The sequence below is a fragment of the Protopterus annectens genome, chromosome 14.part0, assembly GCF_019279795.1.
Source record: "Protopterus annectens isolate FY-2018-M chromosome 14.part0, PAN1.0, whole genome shotgun sequence".
Classification (NCBI taxonomy): domain Eukaryota; kingdom Metazoa; phylum Chordata; order Ceratodontiformes; family Protopteridae; genus Protopterus; species Protopterus annectens.
The window spans coordinates 911,159,411-911,186,890 of NC_056748.1; the positions used below are offsets into that span (position 1 = coordinate 911,159,411).

The 27,480-nt window shown below is 42.3% G+C and overlaps 1 protein-coding gene across 1 annotated transcript in view; it reads right to left on the reverse strand.

Annotated features, from left to right (window-relative positions):
- The window catches only part of BTAF1 (B-TFIID TATA-box binding protein associated factor 1), a 3,603,226-nt gene that overhangs the window by 1,404,488 nt on the left and 2,171,258 nt on the right, over positions 1-27,480 (reverse strand). Inside the window, exon 24 of the mRNA XM_044055641.1 lies at positions 7,067-7,251. Within this exon, the coding sequence (XP_043911576.1) occupies positions 7,067-7,251 (185 nt within the window). The remainder of the gene's footprint in view (positions 1-7,066; positions 7,252-27,480) is intronic.

The window sequence follows — 27,480 nt, forward strand, 5'->3', positions numbered from 1 at the left end:
AAAGTCTGCTTTGAGATAGCCTTGCCCTGTGATCCTGCAGCATATGCTACAAACAGTTGCTCGGTTTTCCAGAAAGCTTTTGTTTTGTCCAAGTAGAAGCGTAGCTGCCTGTGTATGTCCAAAGAATGCAGAAGTTTCTCCCCTTTATTCTGTGGGTTTGGATAAAAGGTTGGCAAATGGATGGTTTGGTTAAGAGCCACACTAGATACCGCCTTTGACATAGAGGAAGGGCTTGTCCTTAAAGATACCCTGTCCTGATGAAAAATTATAAAAGGTTCCACTGCCATTAATGCCTGTAGCTCTGAGACTCTTCGTGCTGAAGTTACTGCCAGGAGCAGAGCTGGTTTCCATGATAAAAATTTTAGATCGGCTGTATTGGCTGGCTCAAAAGGTGGTAGGGTCAGTTTTTCCAAAACAAAATTGAGGTCCCAAGTTGGTGCTCTCCGGGGCGGTTTTATGTTTTTAGCCCCTCTGAGGTACTGCTTTAGCAAGGGATGAGAGAATAAAGGAGGATCTGTGTTATAATGTGCTGAAATGGCAGAGGCGTGGATCTTAATTGATGAGAAGGATAGGCCTCTGTCCAGCATCTCAGTTAAGTATTGTAAAATCGGAGGGATGTTTGGAACAAGAGAATCAAGGCTTTGAGCCTGGCTCCAGGCGCAGAATCTCTTCCATTTTTCTGAGTAAGCTTTCCTGGTGCTAGGCCCTCCTGGCCTCCAAAATGACATCCATAACAGCTTTAGAGAGAGGTGTTGCCTGTTTGGCTAATGCATCTGCCATGCAGCCAGTTTTAGGGTTTTGAGCTGACTGTGCAGGATATGATTGTTTTGTTGAGTTAGAAGGTGTGGAATTTGAGGCAAAATCCATGGTGGGCCTTGAGCCAAGCTCCTTAAGATAGGGTACACCAGTGCTGGCATGGCCAGTCTGGAGCAATCAGGATCATTTGTGGTTTTTCTTGTCTGGCTTTTAGGAGTACCTTTGAAAGGAGAGACAGTGGTGGGAAGGCATAAACTTTTAGGTTTTTCGAGCTGAACAGAAGAGCATCCACTTTCCATGCTTGTTTGTGATAAGTCCTTGTGCAGAATTATTTGTAGTTGGCAATTCAGTGGGGAGTCAAAAAGATCTATGTCTGGGCATCCACATTTTTGCGTTACCATGCTGAAGATCTGCGGATTCAATTTCCATTCGTGAGGGTCCATGATATTTCTGCTTAGATCGTCCGCCAGAGTATTCTTCTTTCCTGGCAGGAATTGTGCTTGCAAGTGAACTTGGTACGTTACAGCTGTGTTCCACAAGGTCATGGCTTGCCTGCATAGGGGATAAGAATGAGTGCCCCCTTGCTTGTTTATGTACCACATCATTGTAGTGTTGTTTGTCTTTAGTAATAGTTGTCCTGGATGTAGAAGGTCCTTGAAAGCTGTTAGGGCATTTTGAACAGCCAATATCTCTTTTTGATTGATGTGAAGATGCATCTGGTCTGTGGACCACTTGCCCTGAATGCATTTTCCTGCCATGTGTGCTCCCCAGGCATAATCCGAAGCATCTGTTGTTAGAGTTTGCCTGGCTGTGGGTTGGGTAAAAGGCTGACCCTTGTTTAGGTGACATGCCTGTGCCCACCATCGAAACTCCTGCTGTAGGCAGGGAATCGTTGGTATTACTGCTTCTAAACTGTGAGTGTGTTGAGTTCAAACACTTTTTAGGTACCATTGTAATTTCCTCATATGCAGTCTGGCATATGGTACTAGTAGTATGCAGGATGCCATGAATCCCAGGGCCTGCAGAATTTTTCTTGCAGGGAGATGGGATTTTTTTGCCAGTAATTGAAAATATTGAGTTAGGTGAACTTGTTTGTCTGGCGTGAGGTAAGCCATCTGGGCCGTTGTATTTAAACTGGCACCCAGGAATGTAATCTGTTGCGAAGGCACTAGTTTTGGCTTCTTTTCGTTTACTGAGTACCCTAGAGAAATTAGCAACCTTTTTACGAACGCCAGATGCTGTAGAAGAATGTCCTTTGTCTTTGCTTGAATGAGGCAGTCGTCCAGGTATGGGTATATTTGAATTCCTCTTTGTCTGCAAAATGCAATTACTGGTGCCAGGCACTTTGTGAAGACCCTGGGCGTAGTAGATAAGCCAAAGGGCAGTTCAGAGAATTGGTAGTACATTGTACCAGCTTTGAATCGGAGGTATCTTCTGCAATTTTGTCTGACAGGGACATGCAGGTATGCCTCTTTGAGGTCGAGAGTAACAAGCCAAGCCTTCTTGCCCAGCATGGGTAGAAGCTGCTGTAATGTCAACATTTTAAATTTCGGAATATCCCGGTAAGTATTCAGAATTGAAAGGTCTAGTATGGGCCTCCAGGCCTTGTCCTTTCTGGGGACCAGGAAGAGCCTTGAGTAAAATCCTTGTCCTTGCTCCTATTGTGGTACTTTCTGAATAGCTCTCATGTCCATGAGGGCTGAAATTTGTTTTTGTGCCTCTGCCCATTGATTTTGTGGCAGGTCTGGCATTCCTTTTAGCCTTGGTAAAGTATGAAAGTGGAATCTGTAAGCCTTGAGACACAATATTCAGAACCCATTTGTCTTGGGTGATCGTTTGCCAGTTTTGAGGAAAAAGTGCTAGTTTTCCCCCCTAGGGGGGCTTCCAAAAGGGACGTGCTTGGCGTATTAAGAGGAAAGTCATTGTGACGGTTTCCTGTAAGATTGAGATTTGTCCTCACCTCCTTTTGGGGTTGAGGTGCCCCACTGTCGTGGTCTGTTTGAGCCTTGGGGTTGAGATCTGCCTCTTGGGCGTCTGTATCTGCCTCTGTGTGGCCTGTCTGATACTGGAAAGGACCAATTCCTTGTTGGCCAATTTCTGCTAAAGCGAGGTGGCTGTACCTGTAAGAAATCCTTGACTGTTTGCATAGATTTAGCTTTATCCTCCATTTTCTTTAACACCTCTTCTGCCTTAACACCAAACAAAGTATCATGCTGTAAAGGAGCATGCAATAATTTTGCCTTAACATGATCAGGTAAACCCTGTTCTTTTAACCAAGCATGTCTTCAAATAACAGAACCTGTAACTGCGGCTCTACAAGAGGCCTCTAAAGAATCAAATCCACATTGCAGAGTATGTTTTCCCACCTATTCAACTGCATGCAATAAATCCTGCATTTCTTTACAATCAGGAGCTTCTGAGCTTGCAAGCATTTTCTGTTTTAACTGAGCCATTCAATATTGTTGGTACTTAAGCATGTGAAACTGGCAATTTAAAACTCTTACTGCTAAAGTTGCAGACGTGTATACTTTCTTCCCCCATCTATCCAAAGCTCTGGAATCTCTGTCAGAGGGTACTGGATTTTTTGCAATGGAAACCTTAACCCCTTTTGGACCCTGGGAAATAGTTTCTGGGTCAGCAGAAGGGTTTTTGTAAAGAAACTTGCGAGAGTCAGGGACTCTAATACCTATCTGGCTTGGCTGGAGCAGGGGGCAAAGAGTCAGGAAATAGGCTGGAGTCAGAGAACACATCATCCACAATATCTAGCACAGGCGGAATAGCCAGGGGCCTGTGCTGAGGCAATAATAGGAAATCCCTGAGCCTTTTCTTGGATTCTGAGTAATCCTGACTTTCCCAATGGAAATGCTCCCTCATGGTATGTAAAGTTTCCCCAAAAGAATAATCCTCAGGAGGAGAGGCTGACGGGATAGATTCTTCAGCATCAGAGTCCTCATAGGGGGGAGAGTATCCCTGGTCTGAAGAGGAATCAGAGGAAATAGAAACCTGATCAGAGGAGTCATAGTCTGTATCCTGCCTAGGTCTTTTCTCAGGAGGGGGATGGGACCCGCTGATTAGAGTAATGAGGTCTTCGGCCATTTTAAGCATCTGTTTCTTAGGCATGGAGGACTGTCCAGAAGAATGCTGTACTTGTTTCTTTGTCTTTAATGGTACCTTTGTCTTGGCTGTTGTTTCAATGGTAAGCTGTGAAGGTCTGAAAACACCATCAGAAGCCGATGCCTGCTCAGCGGCTCCAGACCCATCTGAGGGATTAGTTTCCGTAGGCCCAATACCTTGAGTTTCCAGAGGCCTAGCTGTCTCCACGTGGGAGTCGGAAGCAGCCTGTGGCTCTGAGATAGCGGGTGTCAGGGGCTGCGAAAGCACCTCACTGAGAACCGGCGACTGGCCTAGAAGAGGTTTTGTCGTCGGTTTTGGACCTTGGATGCCTGTCTTAATCCTTGTCTTTGCGTTTTTTCGGTATTGAGGTAGTCGGCTGATCCGACGGCATAGTATAATTGAACCTTCAGCCAAAGTAGTGTAAAGCAAAATCAAACGTCTTTTTATAGTGCGTTTGTTAAATCTAGCACAAAACCGACAACTAGTGACGTTGTGATCAGGGCCTAGGCATGGAATACACTAAGAGTGGAAGTCCTTATGAGGTATTTGCTTCGAAATACAATTATTAACTTTTTCTGACATCGGTCTGAGGCAAGAAAAAAGTTTCCCCAACAGGGTACTTAGCTTTATTGAAGACTTCAGATCTGAAATTCGACTTCGACAATCTCAGGAGTCAGCTGACCGGCACTTGCGAACTGCTTCTGCTTCGGGCACCGCGCAAGAAAGACTGAAGAAAATGGCGTTGGCTGCATCTTATATACCCCTGGCGCATTGACGTCAGGGAAGAAGCGACAGCAACAGACGCCGGACCAAGACTTTGGAACTCTGGCCGACTGCGGGACCGCCTAATGGCAGGATAACCCAAGTGTGATGACTGCAGCAGTGTAACACGATGAACATCTGGGGATGTCATGGTCTGGGCCTACCTAAACAAGTGAAGCAGTATGAACGCAAGTCTCGGTATGGGATCTGCTTTCCACAAGCGAGACAGTTAACTTTTTTGGACATCTGTTCATGCAAGAAAAAAGGATCCCCAACTCAGTTTTAGACGTTTTCAGCTGAAATTCAAACTCTGGTAGTGACCAACCGGCACTCTTGCGAAATGCTTCTGCTACGGGCTCCACGGCAAGAAAGACTGATGTAATGGCGTCAGACGCCTTTATAGCACTGACAACCTGACATCAGACTACAGGTGACAGCAGCAGATACAGAAAAACATAGACTCTGGAATTCAGGCTGGCCAGGGGCTACCACAGCAGGGATAACAGACAGGTGATGACTGCAACAGTGAAACATGAAGCACATCCCTTTACTACTTTGAACACAGAGGGGGAATGAGACTCCGAGGGCAACTTTGAGGCCAAAGTCATAGACGTTGAAGGCCCGCGAACTCCTGCCGCACCTAGCACCGAAGGTGGGAGCTGGAAATGAACTACTGAGAGCTGAGGTGAAGAGACAGCTCAGAAGCCAGGCCGCTGAAGCCAACTTGTCGGATCAGACTCCAAAGCTATGGCTCCGAGAGTCAGTCAGGCCTGAAGCCACTGGAGCCAAACTGCTCAAGGTGACCGATGGCACTGAGGTACAGGAACCCATCGGCACCAATGTCTTGAAACTTGGGATCCTCAGTCCTGAGAGCTCCGACGCAGATGGGCGGATCGGAGAAGGTGAAATAGGCAAGAACACTGGGTAAGTGCCCACAGATCCAGGGGGAGCCGGAGCAGTAGACACACCCAAATGAATTTGCGCCTTCAAAAATTTCCTCATAAGCCAGTCCACCTCAAACTCTGAAAGACTATGGGAGAACCTAGCAAAAGAGGCTGTCGACCCCGGTCTGGAGTGGTGTCTGGGCAACACCAGAATAGGAGACTTGGGCGGGGACTTGCTAGCTCCGGAGAGAAGCACGGGGGATCTGAGCCGAGGAGAAGTTGAAGCGGAAGGGCAGGCTTTTGTCGGCGGTCCTCCAGCGGGGGCAAAGGCTCTATCAGAAGACCACTTCCATCTGTCCTGGTCTTTGCCCTTCTCAGCCACTTTCTTGGTGGGGGTTTGAGTCCCTGAAGTGGATTCCTTAGAGGAGGGGGCAGAGGAAGGTATAAGACCCCTCCCCCTAAGGATTAATTTATTCCTCATGTCTATAAAAACACTATGATTAAAGCCTGTGCAAATAGTAAAGGAGGAGTCTAGATGGGCTGCTCCTAAACAAATTACACACAAGAATGTGGACATTGGAGGGATCTTATGTCCAAAACACTGCGCATTTCTTAAAAACTGCTGGCTTTGAATCAGCCATAGCAGGAACTACAACAAAAGGAAAGAAGGAAGGTAGAGGAGGAAGAAGCCCTAGACTACAAGGCCTCTAACTACCAGCTAACTAAACTTTTTTTTTTTTTTTTTTTTTTTTACACTAAAGGTAGGAGACAGAAAAAAAAGGAAAAAGAGAGGGAAAAAAAACTCTCACACTTACATCACCAAAAAGACACTTAGATTTCCCTTTCCCTGCACTGAGCTCAGAGATGGACCCAAGCGAGTGGCAAACAAAATCTGAGGGATGGAGGGAGAGTACAGCATGATAGGTAGAAGAGGAGCAAAGCGTTCGGCTCCAAGGCTGGAATATACAGCCAAGACGGATCCGAAACATGCAGGTTGAAGACCAAATGAAGACAAAAACTTCAGATATGATGTTATACTTGATGAATTAACATTCCTACTTTAGAAGTTAGTTTAATAAATGCAAGCTAATTAAAAATACTCTTTTTAGGTATAAAAGGAGAGTCATTTTTAGTGGGTTATAAGAAGATTTAAATGAGTCTGAAGAGATGTTTATCACGTGCATTACTGCAATGTGGTTCATTAGCACTTCTGTATTGCACAATAGGTATTAGAAAGTATTGAACTGTGCATTTTGTCAACTAAACGGCAATGTATTAATACAATAAAAAATGATATATATAAAAGTTACACATTTCAAGTGTCCGTACTGGTTGCTCCTTCCCAGCTCAACTTCTTGTTCTCTAAAGATCTAACATTCTACCATACATCCCAAATTAAAAAACAGATCATATAAATTACTGGTTTGATAACCAACTACTATATGAAATGATCATTAAAACCTATGTTAAAGGTCTGAAAGGGATTAAAATCTGCAGTGCATCAAGTGATGTACAAAACTAGACAAAATATTTTAAAATTGTCAAAATACCTCATCTGGATCGGATGAGAGATTACACGAAGCAAGATCTGCAGACTGGTTTTTGGATGCTTTAGGTGTGGGACCTCTCCTACTAGTGATAGCAAATGCAGCTTGTTGGTGCCTGTACAACGTTATTATTCCTCTAGTTTTACTAACAGTGTGGTGTACTCCATCTTTATCGGAGTTTGGTCCTCCTAAAATAAACAAAAAATGTACATTAATAGCATTGCCAACATGACTCAGCAAAACAAACTTTGCTTCAGATAGCAGAATGTGAAATTTTTAAGATCCTGCCATGTCTTATGTGAAAAAAAAAACAGCACACAAAGTGCATACATATGGACAAACGGGTACATATTCAAGTAAACACTTTTCACAACTGTCTACTTGCTACTGTCTAGCAATATTAGGATCATCATGCTTAGGTACAATGAAAATGTATGTGGAGGCAAGAGAAAAAAAACAGATGAGGAAGGTAATTCAGGGTATAAATACACAGATGCAAGTGTTGTGACATGAGCAGAGATCTATAAAGCTAAAATTTCCTGGGGTCTTAAGCTCTAAATTTAAAAATGCTATACATGACATAACCCAATGCCCTCAGAGGTTTTGGCTTGCATGCAAATTCTTTGTGCCAGGCCTACAAAGTAAATCCTCAACTGGAGGGCCATGTTCTTCAAAAAGCATAGCTGTCACTTTTGTATCCTACAAGTCCTGTAACAAAACTTTAGCCTTCTCTAGGACCAAGATGAATTTGACAGGTTTAAAAAAAAACACAGATTGGACAGATAGTGCATGACGTACTTCAGAGACCTCTAAATGCCATTTATCGTGACTGAATGAGACAGTTACATAAAGATACAGATGCATCACTAAGTGTGCAAACATTGGAGCCAGATACTCAGTTTCACAGTGGCAGTGGAAAGTATGAAGGGAAGATGTACACTAGTGATGGTCTTGTCACATGCTGAAAATGAGGGATTTGCTGTGATTAGTAAAGCTTAGGAAGTAATACAGACAAAAGAAGAGGACTAACCCCTGCAAAGTTAATACTCCCAACTAATTCTGTGGTGGATTTTCAGACTTCACAGTACCAAAGCCTTTTCATTTCCAGAGCAGCAGCAAATATTTTCATAATGCTGTTCTTCAACATCTATGTTCTTACTCCATTTACAGAAACAAAATTTAGACAAATGGCTAGTTTTGACAAACAAACAAAAGATAGAAAAATTCGTAAATTTAACAGGGATTGTGCTGATTATCAAAGGGGTCGCCCGTTTGACACATTTAGATCTGTCAGATTCACTGATATTGGTCAGGGGACAGCTGGCACCAAGCCTAGGAAGAGACCCAGATCTATTCTCAAGTCTAATGACAGGCCTGTTAGTACCTCGGGAGAAGAATCCTCCTATACAGATAATGACAGTAGTAGCTATTGCGAATCACCCAAAAGCAAAAAGCCTAATGCTATGCACCCTTTAGCCATAGTAGAAGGAGACGGGGGGGGCCGTAAACATAGACATGGGCATAAGATCCAACTCCATGGAGGGATTGGTACAAACACTGTTCAAATAACTGAACAAAGGTATCACAATGTACTGAATTTATCTGATGTACAACTTACTGATGCATAAGACACATTACTTAATAAAGGTCTTGGTTTGATCCCTGGTTTCTTTCCTGATGAATATAACGTTGTTAATGATGTACTGTCTTTTTGTCGTAATCTTAACTTGAAATTGTTTTTTTTTCAGACCACATTTCTCAAAGATGACAGGAATTCAGGTTTTTCAAATCTGAATTCCAACCCCCGGTGAACAAATATGTCTCTATATTTCAACAGTCAGTGTTAAGAGATTTACATTTTCGGCATAGTGAGTCATGCATTCTGGGCCAAAATATATCGTCATCAGAAAAGGTTGCCCTTGAAGAACTTAGGAACAACTACAACATTGCCATTCTGCCTGCAGACAAGGGAGGTGCATTTGTAGTAATGAATATGGGGTACTATCTCAATGAGGGCAAGGGACAATTGGCAAATACTAGATGCTATATGCAGATGTCTATTGACCCTACTTATGTCTTTAAGAAAGAAATAGATGAGTTTTTGAACCAAGCAGAAGAGGAGGGTATTATTACACAAAATACTGTGAAGCATCTTACGGTCAAGGACCCGCAGAAACAAATTCTTTATCTCCTTCCCAAAATACATAAGTCAATTTCAAAACCTCCGGGTAGACCCATCGTATCTGGCATAGGTTCACTAACAGAACCTTTATCAGCTTTTTTGACACATTACCTTAAGCCATTACTAATTTTAGATAGAGCCCGATTACAGGATACAACCCATTTCCTACAAATTATAGGGGATACACAATTGGAACAAGGGTGGTTAATGTGCACATTGGATGTGAAATCATTATACACCAGCATACCGCATTGGGCTGGATTACAAGCCTTACAATATTGGTTGGAAAGATCAGCTTTATATCCACCAGGATTTAACACCTTATTAGTCTGCATGGCAGAACATGTGCTGAACAAAAATATATTTTACTTTCATGGAGAATGTTTTTGGCAACTATAAGATACTGCTATGGGAGCATCCTTTGCTCCCATATATGCGGATCTATTTATGGCCTACTTTGAAGAATGCATGATCTATGATACATCACACAATTTATATATGGTGGAAATTGATAACTGGCGGTGATACTTGGATGACTGTTGGATGGTGTGGCGGGCGGATCAAGCATATTTACAAGAATTCATTGAATATCTGAATGGAAACATATGGGGTATTGAGTTCACCGTTGCGTCTAATCACGACACCACTGACTTTCTAGATGTCACAGTATACCGAAACACAGATCATACCTTAAGTACCAAAATTTAACGAAAATACCCACAGTATAATACATTGCTTCATGCATCTAGCATGCATCCGAACCACACCATTCGGAATATTCCAAAATCTCAATTTATGCATATTAAACGCATTAGTTCATCCGAGGAAGATTTTGAACATGCCAGAAAGGATCTATACCATAGATTTAGAGACAAGGGATATAGAGAATTGGATATACATAAAGCAAGTGAATGGTGTAACACTCTGGACAGGAATACCTTGTTACAATATAGAAAATCTACTAACAATCAGAAGGATTCGACCCTTAGGTTTGTAACCACATATGGCAGGAACCACCACATGGTTAGACACATATTAGATTCCAACTGGAATATACTCTTGGCAAATGAGGGATTAAGAACACTTTTGGGTCCCAGATGCCAAATTTCATTTAGACGAGGTAAAACTCTTGGAGGTCTGTTTTCTCATTATAAACACAAAGAAAGTGGAGGTGCCATATATCAACAAACCACTATAACTGGAGATAAACTTCTTGGTACCTTCAAGCGTGGTCATTGTAGCTCCTGCTCACAGGTTAGTAGATTTAAAGAATTCACAAGTGCAAACACTAACAGAGTGCATCAATCTAGGGTGTTCGCCAATTGTAGTAGCACCTGGATCATTTATTTAGCTACTTGTCAATGTAAGGCATTTTATGTGGGCCAAACATCCCAGTCACTTAGAATACGCATGACAGAAAATAAGAGCGATATCAGGAATAAAAAAGAAACCAATGCCTTATATAGACACACCATCAAACATAGTAATGCTCATTTTATGTTTATGGTTATTGATAAAATCACGGGTGATAGAAGCCACCAACAGGGTTGCCATACTATTTTAAATCATAAAGAAAAATATTGGATTACTAACCTTGGAGGATTATTTCCGCCTGGTCTTAATGACCATTTATAAACACTTCTAATATGATGATCTTTAGTGTATGAGCTTTAGGCTGGTGACTATCCATTTATAGTAGTCACAATCTTATGATAACCAGTTTGGTATATGTTAGTGCAGTTTGTACAGATTTATAAAGAACAATAGATTGATTTCATTACATTTTTATTGTCATGGGGGTATTTTGAATCTTGTAACTATCAATATATGTATATGTACATCATATTTGTTATTTCTTTTTCCAACCTTATATATCTAATAAGTTACTACTATTATTATATATAGGTAGAGATTCAATTTTGTCACAACTAGTTCAATACAAAATATTATATATTGTTCTCAACATTAAGGTGTACATATTAATGTTGATATATTACATATTATAATGTTCTAATCGAATATGTTACAAATTTCAAGTGCATCTTAATATAGAACTTTATGTAGGATGAAGAGTTTTTTTATGTGGTATTTCTTGGATTTCTTATTTTTATATGTATATAGTTTTAGGTATATACATATATACAAATTATATCAGATGCACTTGTTAGCTTGACAGGATGAACTAGTTGGTACTAATAATTTGTTAGTTTATGTAAGTGACTTACACAGTTTGGAAAAATTGAGATATGCCAGTACTTTTTGTACCAAAACTATGGGTGATATCAATAAGTCTCTTTTTCAGAAAATATTTGGAGATTTAATTATTTTGTAGGTATCTTAACGTTATGGCTTTTACATTAATTTTGAATTGTTTGTTCTTATTTTTCATGGTATTGTAATACTCCAACCACTAGGTTGGGCTATACCAATGTTTCCATTGGTCAGGGAATAATATAAATATTTGTGAGTATTCTATGTTTCATGAAACTTTTTTTTCCACTGAAAAAGGCTGGATAGCCGAAACCGGTCTGGAAATACAAGAATATTTAATAAAAATCTTCATTTGGATTTATATTGGTGTCAAGTATCACATTTTGCTGGTCGTTGTAGTTTGCATCACAATGGTTTGACCGTGCACGCCACCTTTGCAAGGCATCAGGTTTTGAGGTTTGAGAAAAACACAGATTGGACAGATAGTGCATGTGCCATTTATCGTGACTGAATGAGACAGTTACATAAAGATACAGATGCATCACTAAGTGTGCAAACATTGGAGCCAGGTACTCAGTTTCACAGTGGCAGTGGAAAGTATGAAGGGAAGATGTACACTAGTGATGGTCTTGTCACATGCTGAAAATAAAGGATTTGCTGTGATCAGTAAAGCTTAGGAAGTAATACAGACAGCAGAAGAGGACTAACCCCTGCAAAGTTTATACTCCCAACTAATTTTGTGGTGCATTTTCAGACTTCACAGTACCAAAGCCTTTTCATTTCCAGAGCAGTAGCAAATATTTTCATAATGCTGTTCTTTAACATCCATGTTCTTACTCCATTTACAGAAACAAAATTTAGACAAATAATTGTCATATCCTAGTACAGATTCTAGAAGCTTGATTAAGAGAATTATGTGGGCTATATAAACAGTAATGAGAAGTTATGTACTTACCATAACGTTCCATGTTAGTTGCCTTCTTCTCGCCTTCTTTCTTGCTGGATGGGTCCGGAGCCGAACCTTGGCTCTGACTCGGCCTATTACTAAAGCTCGAGAGCTATTTTTACCGGCTCGAGGCTATCCTATGTCGCATAATGCTAGCTGTGATATACCCAGATCTCGTTTGATAGCTAACACTATGGACATACATGTCCCCACCATGACAGAGAATATATATATCTATATATCTAAGCTCTTGTGTGTGTGTGTATATATATATATATATATATATATATATATATATATATATATATATATATATATATATATTTATATATATCTATACATATATAAAACTCTTATAAGAGTTACCAAGAAAAGGAAGAGAGGTAGCTAAGGAGATAAATCTCATGATAACACATCTCAGAAGATACTCTCGGTCTTGCCAGGCTAGGGGGATGGAGGGTGGTACGCAAGAAAAAAGACGAGAAGACAACTAACATGGAACGTTATGGTAAGTACATAACTTCTCAATGTTAAGTTGTCAATCTCGCCTTCATTCTTGCTGGATGGGACAGCGTCCCTAGCACCTTAGTCCTGGGTGGCTCAATGGAACAAACTCGAGTACAGTGGAACCAAAATCAGCCCGACTTCTAGAGGTCATGTCCAGCTTGTAATGAGAAATGAAGGTATGAGGAGAGGCCCATGTGGCCACTGCACAAATGGAATCCATTGGCAATCTTGCCTGAAAGGCTACTGAAGAAGCTAATGCTCTGGTTGAATGAGCTCTGGGCTTAATAGGGAGCTCTTTATGCCTCAATTGGTAAATCAGCATAACAGATGTCAACCACCTGGACAAGGTTACTTTGGAAACTGGCAGGCCTTGCTTCCCTTCTGCGTAAGACAGGAAGAGCTGTTCTGATTTCCTCGTCTGTTTGGTTCTATCCAGGTAGAAGCGTAATTGACGGTGAACGTCCAGACAATGTAACTTCCGTTCAAACCTATTGGCATAAAGTGGGAAGAAGACAGGAAGATCGATGGTCTGATTCAGATTTTTTGCAGAGAGTACTTTGGGTAAAAAGGACGGATTAGTCCTAAGTGACACACTATCTTTGTGAAAAACAAGGTAAGGAGGGCAAACACAAAGGGCTTGAAGTTCCGATACCCTACTCGCTGAAGTGATGGCTACTAAGAACAGAGTTTTCCAAGAGAGCAACTTTAACGAACAGGAAGCCGCAGGCTCAAAGGGAGGGAGAATTAAAGACGACAGCATCAGATTTAGGTCCCATGGTGGGGGAGGACCTTTTAACGGGGGCCTAAGTAAAAGGGTTCCTTTTAGAAAGGCTTTACAAAGTTTGTGAGACATAATGCTGGTCTCTGACAATCCAACATGAAAATTCGCAATAGCTGCCAGCTGAACTCTAATGGTGGCTGAAGAACCCATTTGAAAAATTTCTGCCAAAAACTCAAACTGTATGGACAGGAGCTGTAAAAGGGTCAACATGTTTCTCCCCTGCCCAAACAGAGAAACGCTTCAATTTGCTAGCATAAGTCTTTCTGGTAGTAGACTTGTGCGAAGTGAGGATGATGTCACGAACTGAATGAGAGATTGAGGGAAGCCTGGCTAGGGTTGGAAGTGGAGCAACCAAACTGTGAGGCTGAGAGATTGAAGAGATTGATGCAGCCCTCCGAACTGATGTGTCAGAAGATCTGGCGCTGGGTCCAGATGCCAGGGCTGATCTAGAAGAGGACGTTGCAGGAACGGAAACCAAATTTGTCGAGGCCAGTAAGGGGCAACAAGGATCATTCTGGATTAACTGAGTAATTAAGGGAAAGGGGGGAAAAGCATACAGAAGACCCTGGGGCCAATTGTGGACTAGAGCATCTCTGGGGGGGAAGATCTGGGAGAGAGAAGAGGGTGAAGTCTTGGCACTCGCTGTTTTGAAGGGTTGCAAAAAGATCGCAGCAAGGCAGAACCCACCTTCTGAAAATTTGTTCCGCTACTAGCTGGTTGAGAGACCACTCATGGGGCATGAGAATGGCTCTGCTCAGCCTGTCCGCTATGACGTTGGACTTCCCGGGGATATGCGTTGCTACCAGAAACCGTTGAGAAGAGATCGCCCACTGCCAAAGTCTGAGTGCTTCTCGACATAGGGGGTAGGACCTGGTTCCGCCCTGCTTGTTGATGTACCACACTACAGACATATTGCCGGTCTGAATTACAATAGTCCCGGTGGGTAGAGAGTCTTGAAGGGCCTGCAACGCTAAAAGCACCGCTCTCATTTCCAAGACATTTACATGCAGGTGGCCTTCGAAAGGTTGCCATGTGCCCTGGACTGTCCTGCCCTGAAAAAGCCCCCCCACCCACCCGATCAGGGAGGCATCCGTTGTCACAGTAGCCACAGGAGGAGGAAGGACAAAAGGTCTGCCCTGAAGAACCTGAGGGGAGACCATCCACCATGAAAGGTGCCTTTTGCATGACTGAGTGATTAGAATGCTGTGTGACATTGGAAGCTGTTGAAAGGACCACTGGGAAAACAGCATCCATTGCAGGATCCGCATGTGAAAGTGAGCTAGGGGGAGTAATGTGATGGCTGCTGCCATGAGACCTAGGGTTTTTAGTACGAATCTGGCCTGGACTCTGGTCTCTTGTAGTAGGATTTGAACATGATCGCGAATGTCTGAAATCCTTTGTACAGGCAGTTTTGCTGACAGTTCCACAGTGTTTAAAACGGCGCCTATGAAGGTAATAGATTGACAAGGCAGACTTTTCAGAGTTTATAGAGATACCTAACTCTTTGCAAATTTGGAGGGTATAATCTCTGGAATGGAGTAGCTGACGCTTGGTGGTGGCAGTAAGGAGCCAGTCGTCTAAGTATGGAAACACCTGGAATCCTTGTCGTCTCAGGTGAGCCGCAACCACTGCCATGCATTTGGTAAACACCCTGGGGGCTGTGGTGAGGCCAAAGGGCAGGGCTCTGAATTGGTAGTGACTGGCTCCCAGCCGGAAGCGGAGAAACCTCCTGGAGCGCCTGTTCATTTTGATATGATAGTACGCATCCTGAAGGTCTATAGAGCACATCCAATTGTCCTGACGCAGAAAGGGTAGAATGGACTGAAGCATGACCATCCGGAATTTCGTTCTTTGAACAGACTTGTTCAGCCTGCTGAGATCCAAAATAAGTCTCCAGTCCCGTCTTTTTTGGTACCAAAAAGAACTTGGAGTAGACTCCGGATCCTTGCTGGTCTGCTGGGACTGGCTGGATGGCTCTTTTTTCTAGCAGCTTTGACATTTCTAGTGCTGCTTGATCCCTTAGACCGGGTGGAACATCTGGAAGGGGCCCTTTTGGCTGTTGTGGGGTATGAATAAAGGGAATTTTGTAACCCTCGGATATGATCGACCGTACCCATTTGTCTTGAGTGAGGGAATGCCAGGCTTCTGGGTACAGTGATAGTCTTCCCCCGACTGCCTCCGAAGGTGGACAGTCGGGCAGCCCCTCAGGGGTGCTGGAAGGGTTTGTCAGAGAAGGATTCTCTGCTACCCTGATTCTGCGGACTCCCCCCCCTGCCCCTCGGGGCGTCTGTGTGTTCCCTCCTCTGCCTCTGGAGGGAAGCTCACCATGTGCGTCAGGCAGTACTCCCTGAGGTTTGCGGAACCACATTTTCCCACTCTTCTGACCCTTAGGGTATGGTCTAGAAGGGGTAGAAAAACGGACTCCTAGGGCAGAGAGAGTCTTGCCTTCCTGCTCGCACCTGGTCAATGTATCCTTCACTTGAGGTCCAAACAAGGCAGAACCATCAAAGGGGGTGTTAGTGAAGGACGCCTTGAAGGGGTCAACAAAATTGCAAAGCCGCATCCAGGCGTGTCTCCTTAGAGCAACGCCCATGCCTGCAGCCCTACTCGCTCCATCGGCTGCATAGGAAATGAGCCGCATGGAGGAGTTGACAATAGAGTTCAGGGTCCCAGCTGGGAGTTGATTTTTTCCTGAGACCCCGCAGCTGATGGGTCCTGTACGGTACCACTCAGTTCTTTGAGAAGGTCTCTCTGGAGACAGGTGAAATAGCACAAATAATTCAGCGACCGCATAGCAAAGGTCCCCTCCGGGGAGTTGGTTCCATAGTATCCAGAGCCATCCACGCCTTTCGAGCCACCACATCCATGAGTGGGTCGAAAGGTGGAGACACCCAGGAGGTGGAAGGGCGAGAACCGAACGCATCCAGGTACACCGACTCGTCCTCGAAAGGGTTAAGGGCAGACCAGTTTCCCCTCTGCTTAAGAATCTCCAGGATGTCAGAAAATGAGACATCCTCAGAGGGGGACCTTGGGGACCCTTCTGACTCATCCAAGTCAGTGTCCGACGTGACTGACTCAGGGGAGTCTACATGCTTCCTCTTGCATTTTCTCTTTCGAGGGGGCTCCCCTGAAGGATCAGGGGAGGCCTCGGAAGAGGAGGATACACCCAATGGGGCTACCTGTAGCATTAGTTCTCCACGCTCGGGATCGGAAGGGCTGACAGAGACTGAAGCAGGCACCACAGAGGGAGGAGCCGAAGGAGCTGACCGTGGAGCAGGCACAGAGGCCAGCACACTCCTCATGACCTCAAACACGCCCCTATCAGGCAAGGAAGGGGGTCCCCGCTCCGAAGAGACAAGGACTCCTCCCGGCACCGAGAGGGATGGCTCCGAGGCCGATGTCGGGGCCGAACTCACCTGCGCCGAGGCTCCGAGGGGGTCCAATGCCACTCGCCCCCTCGGAACCGACGAGGGAGTCTCAGCTCCCGGATCCCTCCAAGGATGGATCCAAGGAAGAGATCGGAGCCGAAGAGGGAGCCGAAAGGAGTGGTATTGGCTCAGATGTTCCGGACCCCTACGATCTCCGGCTCCGAACTCAAAGGAAGAGTCGGAGGAGGAATCTAAGAGGGAGTAGTGATAGCCACTGCCTGATGAGGGGGGCTATGCAACATTTGGGCCAGTGCCTGCGACTTAAGTAGTCTGCTAACCACCCTCTCGAGGTCATGGTCCGACAGCCTGGAAGACCGAGAGGAATGGGACCTGTGACTCCGCTCCAATAACAAGGGAGACTTTGGAGCCGAATGGACAGATTCCAGGGAAGGAGACCTGGAACGCTTTCTGCTCGAAGACGGCTCCAACAGCAGAGTCGGAGCTGACTGAGGCCTCGAATCATCGGTTCCGGCCGGAACCGATGCAGAGGTAGTAGTAGTAGAGCCGCTCGGCGACGGCTCCGAACATGGAGCCGACGGTTTGGCGGGCTTGGAAGGTTTACCCGACGAAGGCTTAGCCAGGGAACCTTCAGGCTTCAACAAGCCTCTCAAAATAAGTTTGTTTCTGCGTTCCTGCAGGACTCTTGGACTGAACGCATGGCAGACAGAACAAGAGTCCTGCAGGTGCAGAGGGCCCAAGCAATACAGTCTGCCAGAGACATCTTCTGACAGCACAAGTCACACTTCTTGAAGCCCGAGACCTTGGTGTCTTTCGACATCCTGAAACAAGGATGACGGGCAGAAAAGACAACTCTAAGTGGTCTAGTCACAATCAGTCAACACACACACAAAGAGCTTGTAACAGACCAAGAAAAACATAAAACCCAACACTTTAACACAATTTAACTCTAGCCACACACATACAAGAAAAAAAAAATCTACAGAAAAAATCCAAAGGGATTTACTACTACAGAACTGTAATAGAACAAGTTTAGCCAAAGGCTTAACAATTCAGTGAGGGGAAAACTGAAGAAAAAAACTACCTAAGAGGGGATTCTAAACAGGGATCTATAGGGTAGTAACTAGGAATAACTATCGCTAAGGTTATAACCCCAAAAAACTGACTAAATACAAGAAAAAGATTAATACAACCTGGAGCCGGCAAAAAGACGCAACCTCGTAGCTGAAGCGGCAAACGAGATCTGGGTATATCACGCCTAGCATTATGGGACATAGGATAGCCTCGAGCCGGTAAAAATAGCTCTCAAGCTTTAGTAATAGGCAGAGTTGGAGCCGAGGTTCGGCTCCAGACTCATCCAGCAAGAATGAAGGCGAGATTGACAACTTAACATCCAGTTGATTACAGCTCACCCACTGTGAAATCTGAAATATTTACATATACAAGATGTTTGGAGAAAGCAAGCAAAAATCAACCAGAAAACAGAAAAAAAGAACCTTGCAGTTGTTCCACAAAAAGCCATTCAAGTTTCAGCTTTATTAGAAGAGATGGCTTCCAGCATTCAGAGGAAAAGAAATCAAATGTACTCGGAGGTGTTTAAAATAAGTGCACCACTGGAGGAATATATAAAATCAAATAGCAAAAACATGTAAAAATGGCAGCTTAAAAGAGCTAATCAGAAAATTTGATAAAAATGGATTAAGAAGCTGAAATGAAGGCAAGAATGGGGGAGCATAAATTTTAAAAATGAACCATGCTAGCCAATCAAAAGGTATGCCAAATCACGATCTACCCGTTAGCATAATCTAAACGTCTTCCAGTGGGTTTTTATAAGCTTTGGATGGATAAGGCAGACTTGCAAAAATCATGTGTTTTAATAATTTTAATTAGTATCGTTTCACAATGTACGATAAATATATATGAGAATTTATTTTTAAAGGTACCCTTGATTAATGTAACTGCATTTCATTCATAAATTCAGCATGCTCTGCGCAAACTTTTTTAAAGAGAGCAAACATTCTGACTGGTTGCTAGAGGAGGCTCGGCTGTCACATGTTTGCTTACATTTTATTTAAATGAAAGATTTAGCATGGCTTTTATCTGACGTTATTCACAAATGAAAGCACTCATTTAATAAAGTAGCTGTGGGGTGGCTACATTCCCTGGGTAGCGTGGCTCATTTTTACTTTGTTGGCTTGTTTTTTTCATTTGAGTTTAAATTTTCTCAAGAAGAGCAGTTTCAAAAAAGTACAATTAGAAAACAGAACAAGTAGAAAAAAAAACTAAAACATTCTGCTCTACTATACCAGAGAAATTGGAACAGCCTGCATTCATTTTATGAAAGCATAAAATAAGCAACCAGTGTTCCACATCATGACTTATTAATTTAAAGGGTAAACAGTGTATATACTCCAAATCTGACCAGGAGAAAACAGCAGAGATCTACATTAGTAAAGATACCACAAAAGCAGCAAAAACAGCGGTACCTGACAAAACTGTGCCAGACTAAAAAAATATTAATAATAAGGGACACCAGACTATGAAAAATTATTATTCACTGTATACTAGGCAGAAGACAAGCAAGTTTATTCCAGCAATCAGGGGATGTCAAGAGGCAGGTGTAAGATTCAAGCTGCTACATTTAGCTGCCTTCTGAATAGTGTTTTCCTGGAAGATCAAACAGATTTTCAATGTACAGATTCAGTAAGAATTAAAATTTATCCAACAAAAAGCAATCCAGCAAGCTAGAGTGGACTTTGCTTCTAAACTTTGACAATACAGTAGTCCACAGAGACTTTGGTGGTGAAATCTTTTCTATTGTTTCAAAGGAAAATGCTTCAGAGACATAAAAAACAAACTAAACGAATCATGAGTACCTTTGAACCTGAAGCAAAGGCCGGTAGTGGGATACTGAGATAATCAGGAAGAAAACCAGCAAAATTAAAAATGAGAGAACTGTAAATCATTAATTCTATTAGATTCAGTTTACACAAGTGAACCGTGGCCCTGCAAGATGTGTCTGTATGACTGGAAGTTTGCTGGCCATGTTACACTGATAGGAAAACTGTAATGCATAAACCACATTTTGTCATTAATGTTTAGAAGGACAATGATGAGAATGAAGAAGCAACTGAGTACCAGTTTCTGTTCTTATTAAAATTTATATAAAAAATTATGTAAACTGCATAGTACAAGTGTAAAGCAGTTCTGTAGGTATGCAGCCATGTGTATTTTTAATGTAAGTTTGGATAGTTATCAGTAACTGTAAACACTAATGACACTAAATAAAGCACTTTCTTATTTTTAATGTAACCAGGCTTAACACATTCAGATTAAGGCTGAAGGGAAACAAGTTAAAGTTAATATACATTTTGTGATCTTAGGCTGCTGGGTGACATAAAAGTATTTATTTATTTGTAGTTTGTTAACCAGGAAAGTCCATTGGGCCAGAGTGAGCCCTTTTTCAATGGAGGCCCGGGGAGAAAAGCTCCATGTACATACATAAAAAATATCAGCAATTAATACAATATTAATACAAGAAATGCTAGCGTCAACAATAACAGAATTAGACATTTTTACACAATTTTAAAAACAGCCAATTTAGATGTTATACAAAGAATTAAAAGCTAATAATTATTGTGTTTTACAGAGGTGGATGTACAGACTAATCTCCTAAGTGATGCATATTTTTAAGCAAAAACGCTTGCAAAACAAGGAAAAGCATGAACAATTGCAGTTTTTTCTAGCATATACAAAATTACTAGCAGTTCTTTTCCAACAGCACCTACTTTTAGCTGGAGACAAAGCGACTTCAAGTACAAATTATGAGAGGTCTGACCACTGTGATCTGACTGAAGCCTGCATGGATTCCAACCAGCATTTTCAAAATTACTGTTTTTTCACTAGCATCTGCTTTATTTGAAGGTAAGGAGCCTGCAGGTGCAAGCAACTGACAAGAGAGGTCTGAACAGTGTGTTCCCAGTGAAGTCTATTATGTACATTGTAATTTGCTTTTAAAGGGATTTTGACAAAACATTCAGTGAAAATAATGAAGCTTCACACTGTATAAAGTGAATTATACAGATATTTGTCTTCCCCAGCAGTCTTACTTTAATGCATTAAAAATTACAGTCCACATTTGTAGTTTACTTATTTAAGGTTAGTGAGTGCACTATGTCTTGCACTTAAGTTAATGGCTACTGAAAGCATACAAGTTGATTTTCACACATGGGAGGGTAACAGAGACAAGAGCAGAAAGCAATCAGTATGAGTGGAAACACAGGCTCTAGCATTCACTTGAGCATGGTTAATCATGACTTTAGAACAGGTTATGCCCATGGGTGCCACAAATGACTGGAGGCAATTATATGTTGGGGTAAACTTCCTTTATAGATTTCATGTTTTTGCTGTGAGTTAAAAAGGGGTGGGGAATTTTCAAAATTCTTTTAGCTTTCTATATTTCTAGAGTTTAGAAAAGTTTTTGAAAATGAGACATGGGGTCAAATAAATGAGAAGCAACTGCATACATGACCAACCTGCTAAGCAGTGTGTGCATAAAAGTACAAAGATGAAAATCTATATTCAAAAGAATGAATATCTGGGAGGAATAGCTTTAAGAAAAGCTGCTTTGTCAATTTTAACACAGAATGTTAATATACTTATAGATACAGAAAAAAAGGGAGAGAGTACTGTATTATATTAAGTGCAAGTACAGGTATAGCAAAATAGGCAAGAAGGGGCTGCATTGGGAGCATGTAACTGTCAGGAAAAGTAATAGAGTGGGATGAAGCCAAGCAGAACTTTGGACTGCCATGTTATAGACTGCCTTCTCTATAATGGACTAATACAGTATATGAAGAAAGAAACACTGTGGATAGGGCAGTGTAGTTGAGTCTAAAAAAAGAATATACTGTTAATAAAAGGATAATTAGTACAGCCCATACAAATTACTGCATATCTACAAGAATCAATCTAAGGAGGGTAAAATCTGAATAGGAAAAGAGGAGAAAGGCAATTTACATAGGAAAAATAAGAAATCTGTAGGGTTCCCAACCATGTAACAAAGTCTACAACGTTTAGAATTTTTGCATGAATCAAAGTGGAAGGGTTTACCTTTAACAGCAGACCTGTCACCAGTGGGGTCCCAAAAGGGTCAGTGCTAGGCCCCCTCCTGTTTGGCACATACCTCTCAGAAGCCCAGGCCAAAATGCACGGGCTGTGGCTAACCAAGTCTGCATATGACTGCAAATTAGGTGCTATCACTAAATCCCCTAGTGATGTCAATATACTTCAAAAGGTGCTTACACAGACCAATGACTGGTGCCAAAGCCATGGTCTTAAACTAAATGCTAAAATATACATCATATTCCCTTCAGTAAGAACAATATCCCTGTTGATTATAGAATAAACAATAATACCCTAAGTTCCAATAAGTAGTGAGAGACCTGGGAACACAAGTGGAGTATGACCTTAACTTTTACCACCATGTGTCTACTGGGGTGAAGGCATTCTGCGTTGCTCACTTGATTAGCAAATACATTGCCTCAAGAGCAAAAGAGGTTATAACTCTCCTGTACTCTTTCCTTATCAAGCCTGCTATTGCATATAATGCTCCCTTTGGTATGTATTGTACCAGATACCTGCAGCAACCTGAGAAACCTCAGAGATTTCCAACTAAGAAAATAGAGAGTCTCCAAGCACATCTTATACGGACAGACTGAAGTCGCTGTCAGTGTATTCAGGAGCGTATAGACTTAGACACAACTTATGTCGGGTTTAGAGAGCAATTTGACCCAAATCTAATGGAAATGCTGCACATCCGTAATTCAAATGATACGAGAGTCACCCATTCCAGGGACCTCAATATAGCTTTGACAAACAGGACCTGATGGAGAGACAGATACATCCCTCAGAGGTTGCCTTTCCTCTGGAATAGACTTCCAATCCATAAAGCAGAGCACTTCAATGACCCTGTTTAACTGCAACCTGGACTGGATGGGAAACCGTAAATTTCTGCCGGGGATTGCCCCAGCTTCTCTCCTGGCCATGGGTAGTCCTTGCTAGAAAAACCTTGGGTACAGACTATATCGCTCATCTAGTATTATACTGGGATTTAATGGTTAGGCTTGTAAAGACCCCTCAGGCCAGTAGCTTGGTAATATATGAACCTATTTCTACACCCCAGGTAGAACTTGGGAGGATTTTCACTTAAGCAGCTAGCGAACACTGGTGATGCAATGGGAAAGATATAATGATCAATAAGCAATTTCTAGAAAACAGAAAAAAATCTGCACCAACTGTAAAAGTAGTTTTACAAATAGCAAAGGTGTTAAAATATGTGGAAGTAGAAATGGTTAGGAGTAAATTTCATTATAAATAAATGAAACTTGTGGAAACAAGTGCAGGATAATGATCAGGAGGAGTAAGGTAGGAATACATGAATTAAGTAATTTATGTAATGAGTGAATAAAACATGTTTACTGTATGATAATGGAATTTTTTTCTTTTATATTTATGTGAACCTCATGCTGCAATACAATGTTGATCCACAACAGTAGCATTCATTTTAAAATACATATTTGGTACTGTATCCCATAGATTTGAAAGCTGATTTTCCTGACTAAGTGCCGGAGGTGTAATCCTCCTTACAAGAATTCATTATAAACGATCAAGACACAATCATTTGCAAATCAGTCTATCATAACTCAATGAGAATACAACCTGATCACAACCTACACTTATGGTGGGGCAAGGATTGCTGCGGTGGTACAACCCTCTATGGTCCCCTTCCTCTCACTGATTACTGACTCTATGGTTGCAAAACAATGGAAACAGAACACAAACTGCTCTTCTGCAATGCCTTTCCTGCAGTAAGACCTATGAGCTACTGCAAACCTAGCCAGCTGTAATCGGGCAGTTAGTGCCCAAACAATGACTACTGACCACTACCAGGGAAGCCACTTGTTAACCCTATCATTTATTCATACTCTATGAATCTATGAATCATTTATAATGCTCTCAAACCTGGCACAGTTCTGAACACTCTTGCTTTTTCTATTACAATTACTGCAGGTCTGTTACAGGCTGCTTAAATAAGTGCTGGTACTGGTCTTAGACCCTTCAGGACTTTTCTTTTTGGGGGGTGTCTAGTTCCTAAACAGTGTTTTCAAATATATCACATCAGCTTCAATGACTGAAGAGACAGCTAAAGACTTGTGCTACTCAATTCCAAGTGATTGTATAGTTCCGTGCAAGAAACAGTGTATTCAATGACATCATATATATTTAAAAAGCTATTTTTGTTTAACAACTATATCATAAAGGTTTCCCTTTACTGAAGGTGAGAGGTAGAGTACTTGTTTGCTTGCCTACACTAATGCCATAAATGTTTTGTGTGTACACTAAACAGTGCTAAGAGGAAGACATCTGGTGTTTTTCTCCTAAATGCAAAAACGCATTGCGAATGGAATGTATTTATACCAATACTTATTTCAGCACTATATCCATTTATCAAATATACATAGAACATTCAATTTCCCAGTCATAATTATATTCTTAACCAGAAAAATCCACAATGTGCCAACCATTAAACAACTGTTAAATTCTTATTAGTTTCACAAAAATTGCATCCTTTATTAGTCTTCACCCCTTATTTCTTAACAGACTTCTCCACAGCTACTGAATTTGGTGGGAGGAAGAGCAGTGAGGATACTAACAAACAGGCACTAATTTGTTTCTCAACCTTTGCACTTCCATAGTTTCATAGTATAATACTAGGCTATCTGCCCTGGGGCATTTGTAAGCCTAGCCATAGTGATGCGGCTTTTGCCACCCCATGAAATGGTACAAAAATGTACAGAATAAATTTAGAATACTGTGCCTCTGTCTAGTAGTGACACAATGAAGGTCCCCTTATATAACAGAATTAGTTTACTGTGCCCCTGTCTAGCAGTGACACAGATGTGACCCCTGGGGTAAACTTACGATCTCCCATCCACTCATCAAGATTTCTCTTGAAGAGAGTCAGTGAGGGACTCTGCCTAATACGAACTGGGATCTTGTTCCAAAGCATGGGAAGCCTCTGGGTCTTGAATCTATCCCTCCAGCATGTCCTATTCATACTTGTGCCGAGGTTTAAGTCTTTAGCTCTCGTGGTGTACCCAGGGATTGATCTTGGGGCCTCTGTCGTTTGGGGATATACTTTTCTGAGGTGCAGACCAAAACCAGTGGGCTATGGCTGACCAAGTTTGCAGATGACTGCAAGCTGGGTGCTGTAATCAATTCCCCTAGTGATGCAGACATCTTCCAAGAGGGTCTCACCCAAACAAATGACTGGTGCCAGAAACATGGCCTCAAACTGAACTAAATGCCAAAAAATGCAACATCCTCCTCCTCTTTGGGGAGAGTGAAGTCCCCACAAATTATCACATTAATAAGGTCCTAAGCATGCAACCAGTTGTGAGGGACTTGGGCACACAAGCCTGATAGCAAACTGACTTTTGACCACCATTGGTAAGGGTATCTCATTCAGGGACAAGGTGGTTATAACATCCCTGTTTTCTTCTGTTACAAGAACCACTATTGAGTACAATATCCCTTTCACAAAGCACATGTAGCAGCTGGAGAGACCACATTTGTTCCTCACCAGGGGAATCCAGGGCCTCAAACATCTACCCTAAACAGATGGGCTAAAGGCCTGTCCTTCAACTCAGACTCCTCAGAGGTGACCTCTGTCTGCCATACAAAGCAATCTCAGACCCCACCTTGACAGGCCTTGCTGCATATCTGCAAGTCAGACTCCACTCAAGTAACCTGCAAGTGCTACCTAAACCTGGTCTGTGACAAACAGGACGTGTTGGCGAGACAGATTTATGCCCCAGAGGCTCCCTCTTTTGTGCAATAGACTCCCTCTCCACGTCAAGCAGAGTACCTCATTAACCCTTTTTAAGCACAAAATGGATAACTGGATGGGGAACAGAAAATACACCCCTGGGATTCCACCTGTGTCCCTGTTGGACAGTGGCATCAGGTGCTGACTTGTTGGAATATGGGCTAAATTCTTGGCTAGGCTTGTAAGGGCCACAGGGCTAATAGCCTAGTTGCTTTCTATGATTTATATATATATATATATATATATATATATATATATATATATATATATATACACATACATACACACATATATACATTTATATCTATATCTATAAGATGCCTTTTTAACGAAACCAACTCCCCAAAAAGTGGGACATTGCTCACCTTCCAGTGTCTACTTAGCTTAGCCAGAAATACAATTAAACTAATAAAGCTAAGAAAAAATGAACATGAACAATGACAGAGTCATATTTGTACTTGTTCTGGTGTGACCTGAGTGCATGTGTTATGTGGCGGATTCTGGCTCCCGACAGGCACCTAACAGTAACCTTCTCCTTGGTCCAGCCTAGTGAGTGGGACATCAGTGTGCCTGACTATAGAGTCGCCTATTACTAGTGTGTTAGGTATGTTATTTCGCCTTAAGGGCTGTGATTGTGCTGCACACTGATTTTGTGTTTTGTGTTGTCTGGTTTGTGACGGCAGGTGCAGGTTTTTTTGGGTGTCTGCTTTGGAGGTCTCTGATGCTTTTGCAGGTTTTTATTTAGAGCCTCCGAGTATGATTTTGTGTATTTATGTGTATTTTTTGCCAGTGCTGGTTTACTATGTCTATGCGAGGCTGGAGGTGTGGTGCAAGTGTTAACTTTCTCCTCGTGACTGCCTGTTCCAGTCTTGGGTGGAGAGAGCTTAGGCTCCAATTTAGCTATATAATTGCATCTCTCGCATATGTTAATGTTTTTTGATAGGAGGAGAGGGTTGTCTATGTAAATGACGCAGTTATAACATTGCCTCAGGATACCCAAGTTCACCAGTTGGACTGGAGAATATACATGAAATTGCCCTTTGGTCATGCCTAAATAGTAGGGTGACAGCTGCTTAGTCGCTTGGTTGGCGAGGGGTGAATAATAAGCCTTGTCCTGCTGGGCAATCAAATGTTGGAGTATATTAGTGCTTGCTATTCGGTCTGAACAAGTGCTGGACTGTAGAATGCTTTTTAAAGTGTTTAGGTTGAGAGTTAGACTACTTTCAAGGGAAAAACTGAAGGAGACTTGGTGGAGCCGGGAATAATTTAGCCCTAGCTAACTGGCGCAGCCCGGATGTGCAAAAACGTGCAAACGTAGTTTTTACAGCAGGGAAATGAAAGAGAGAAATTAGCCCAAAATGGCCTATAAACTGCTAATTTCTGGGCTGGAACCACTCCTCCAGGGACAGATGGCTGCTCAAAGCTCCCTCTCTCACAGGTGAACAGAGAAACCTCCTTCTATCCAAGGTATGGGCAACTCAAAAACTTGTAACACAGCCCTGAATTCAGCACTA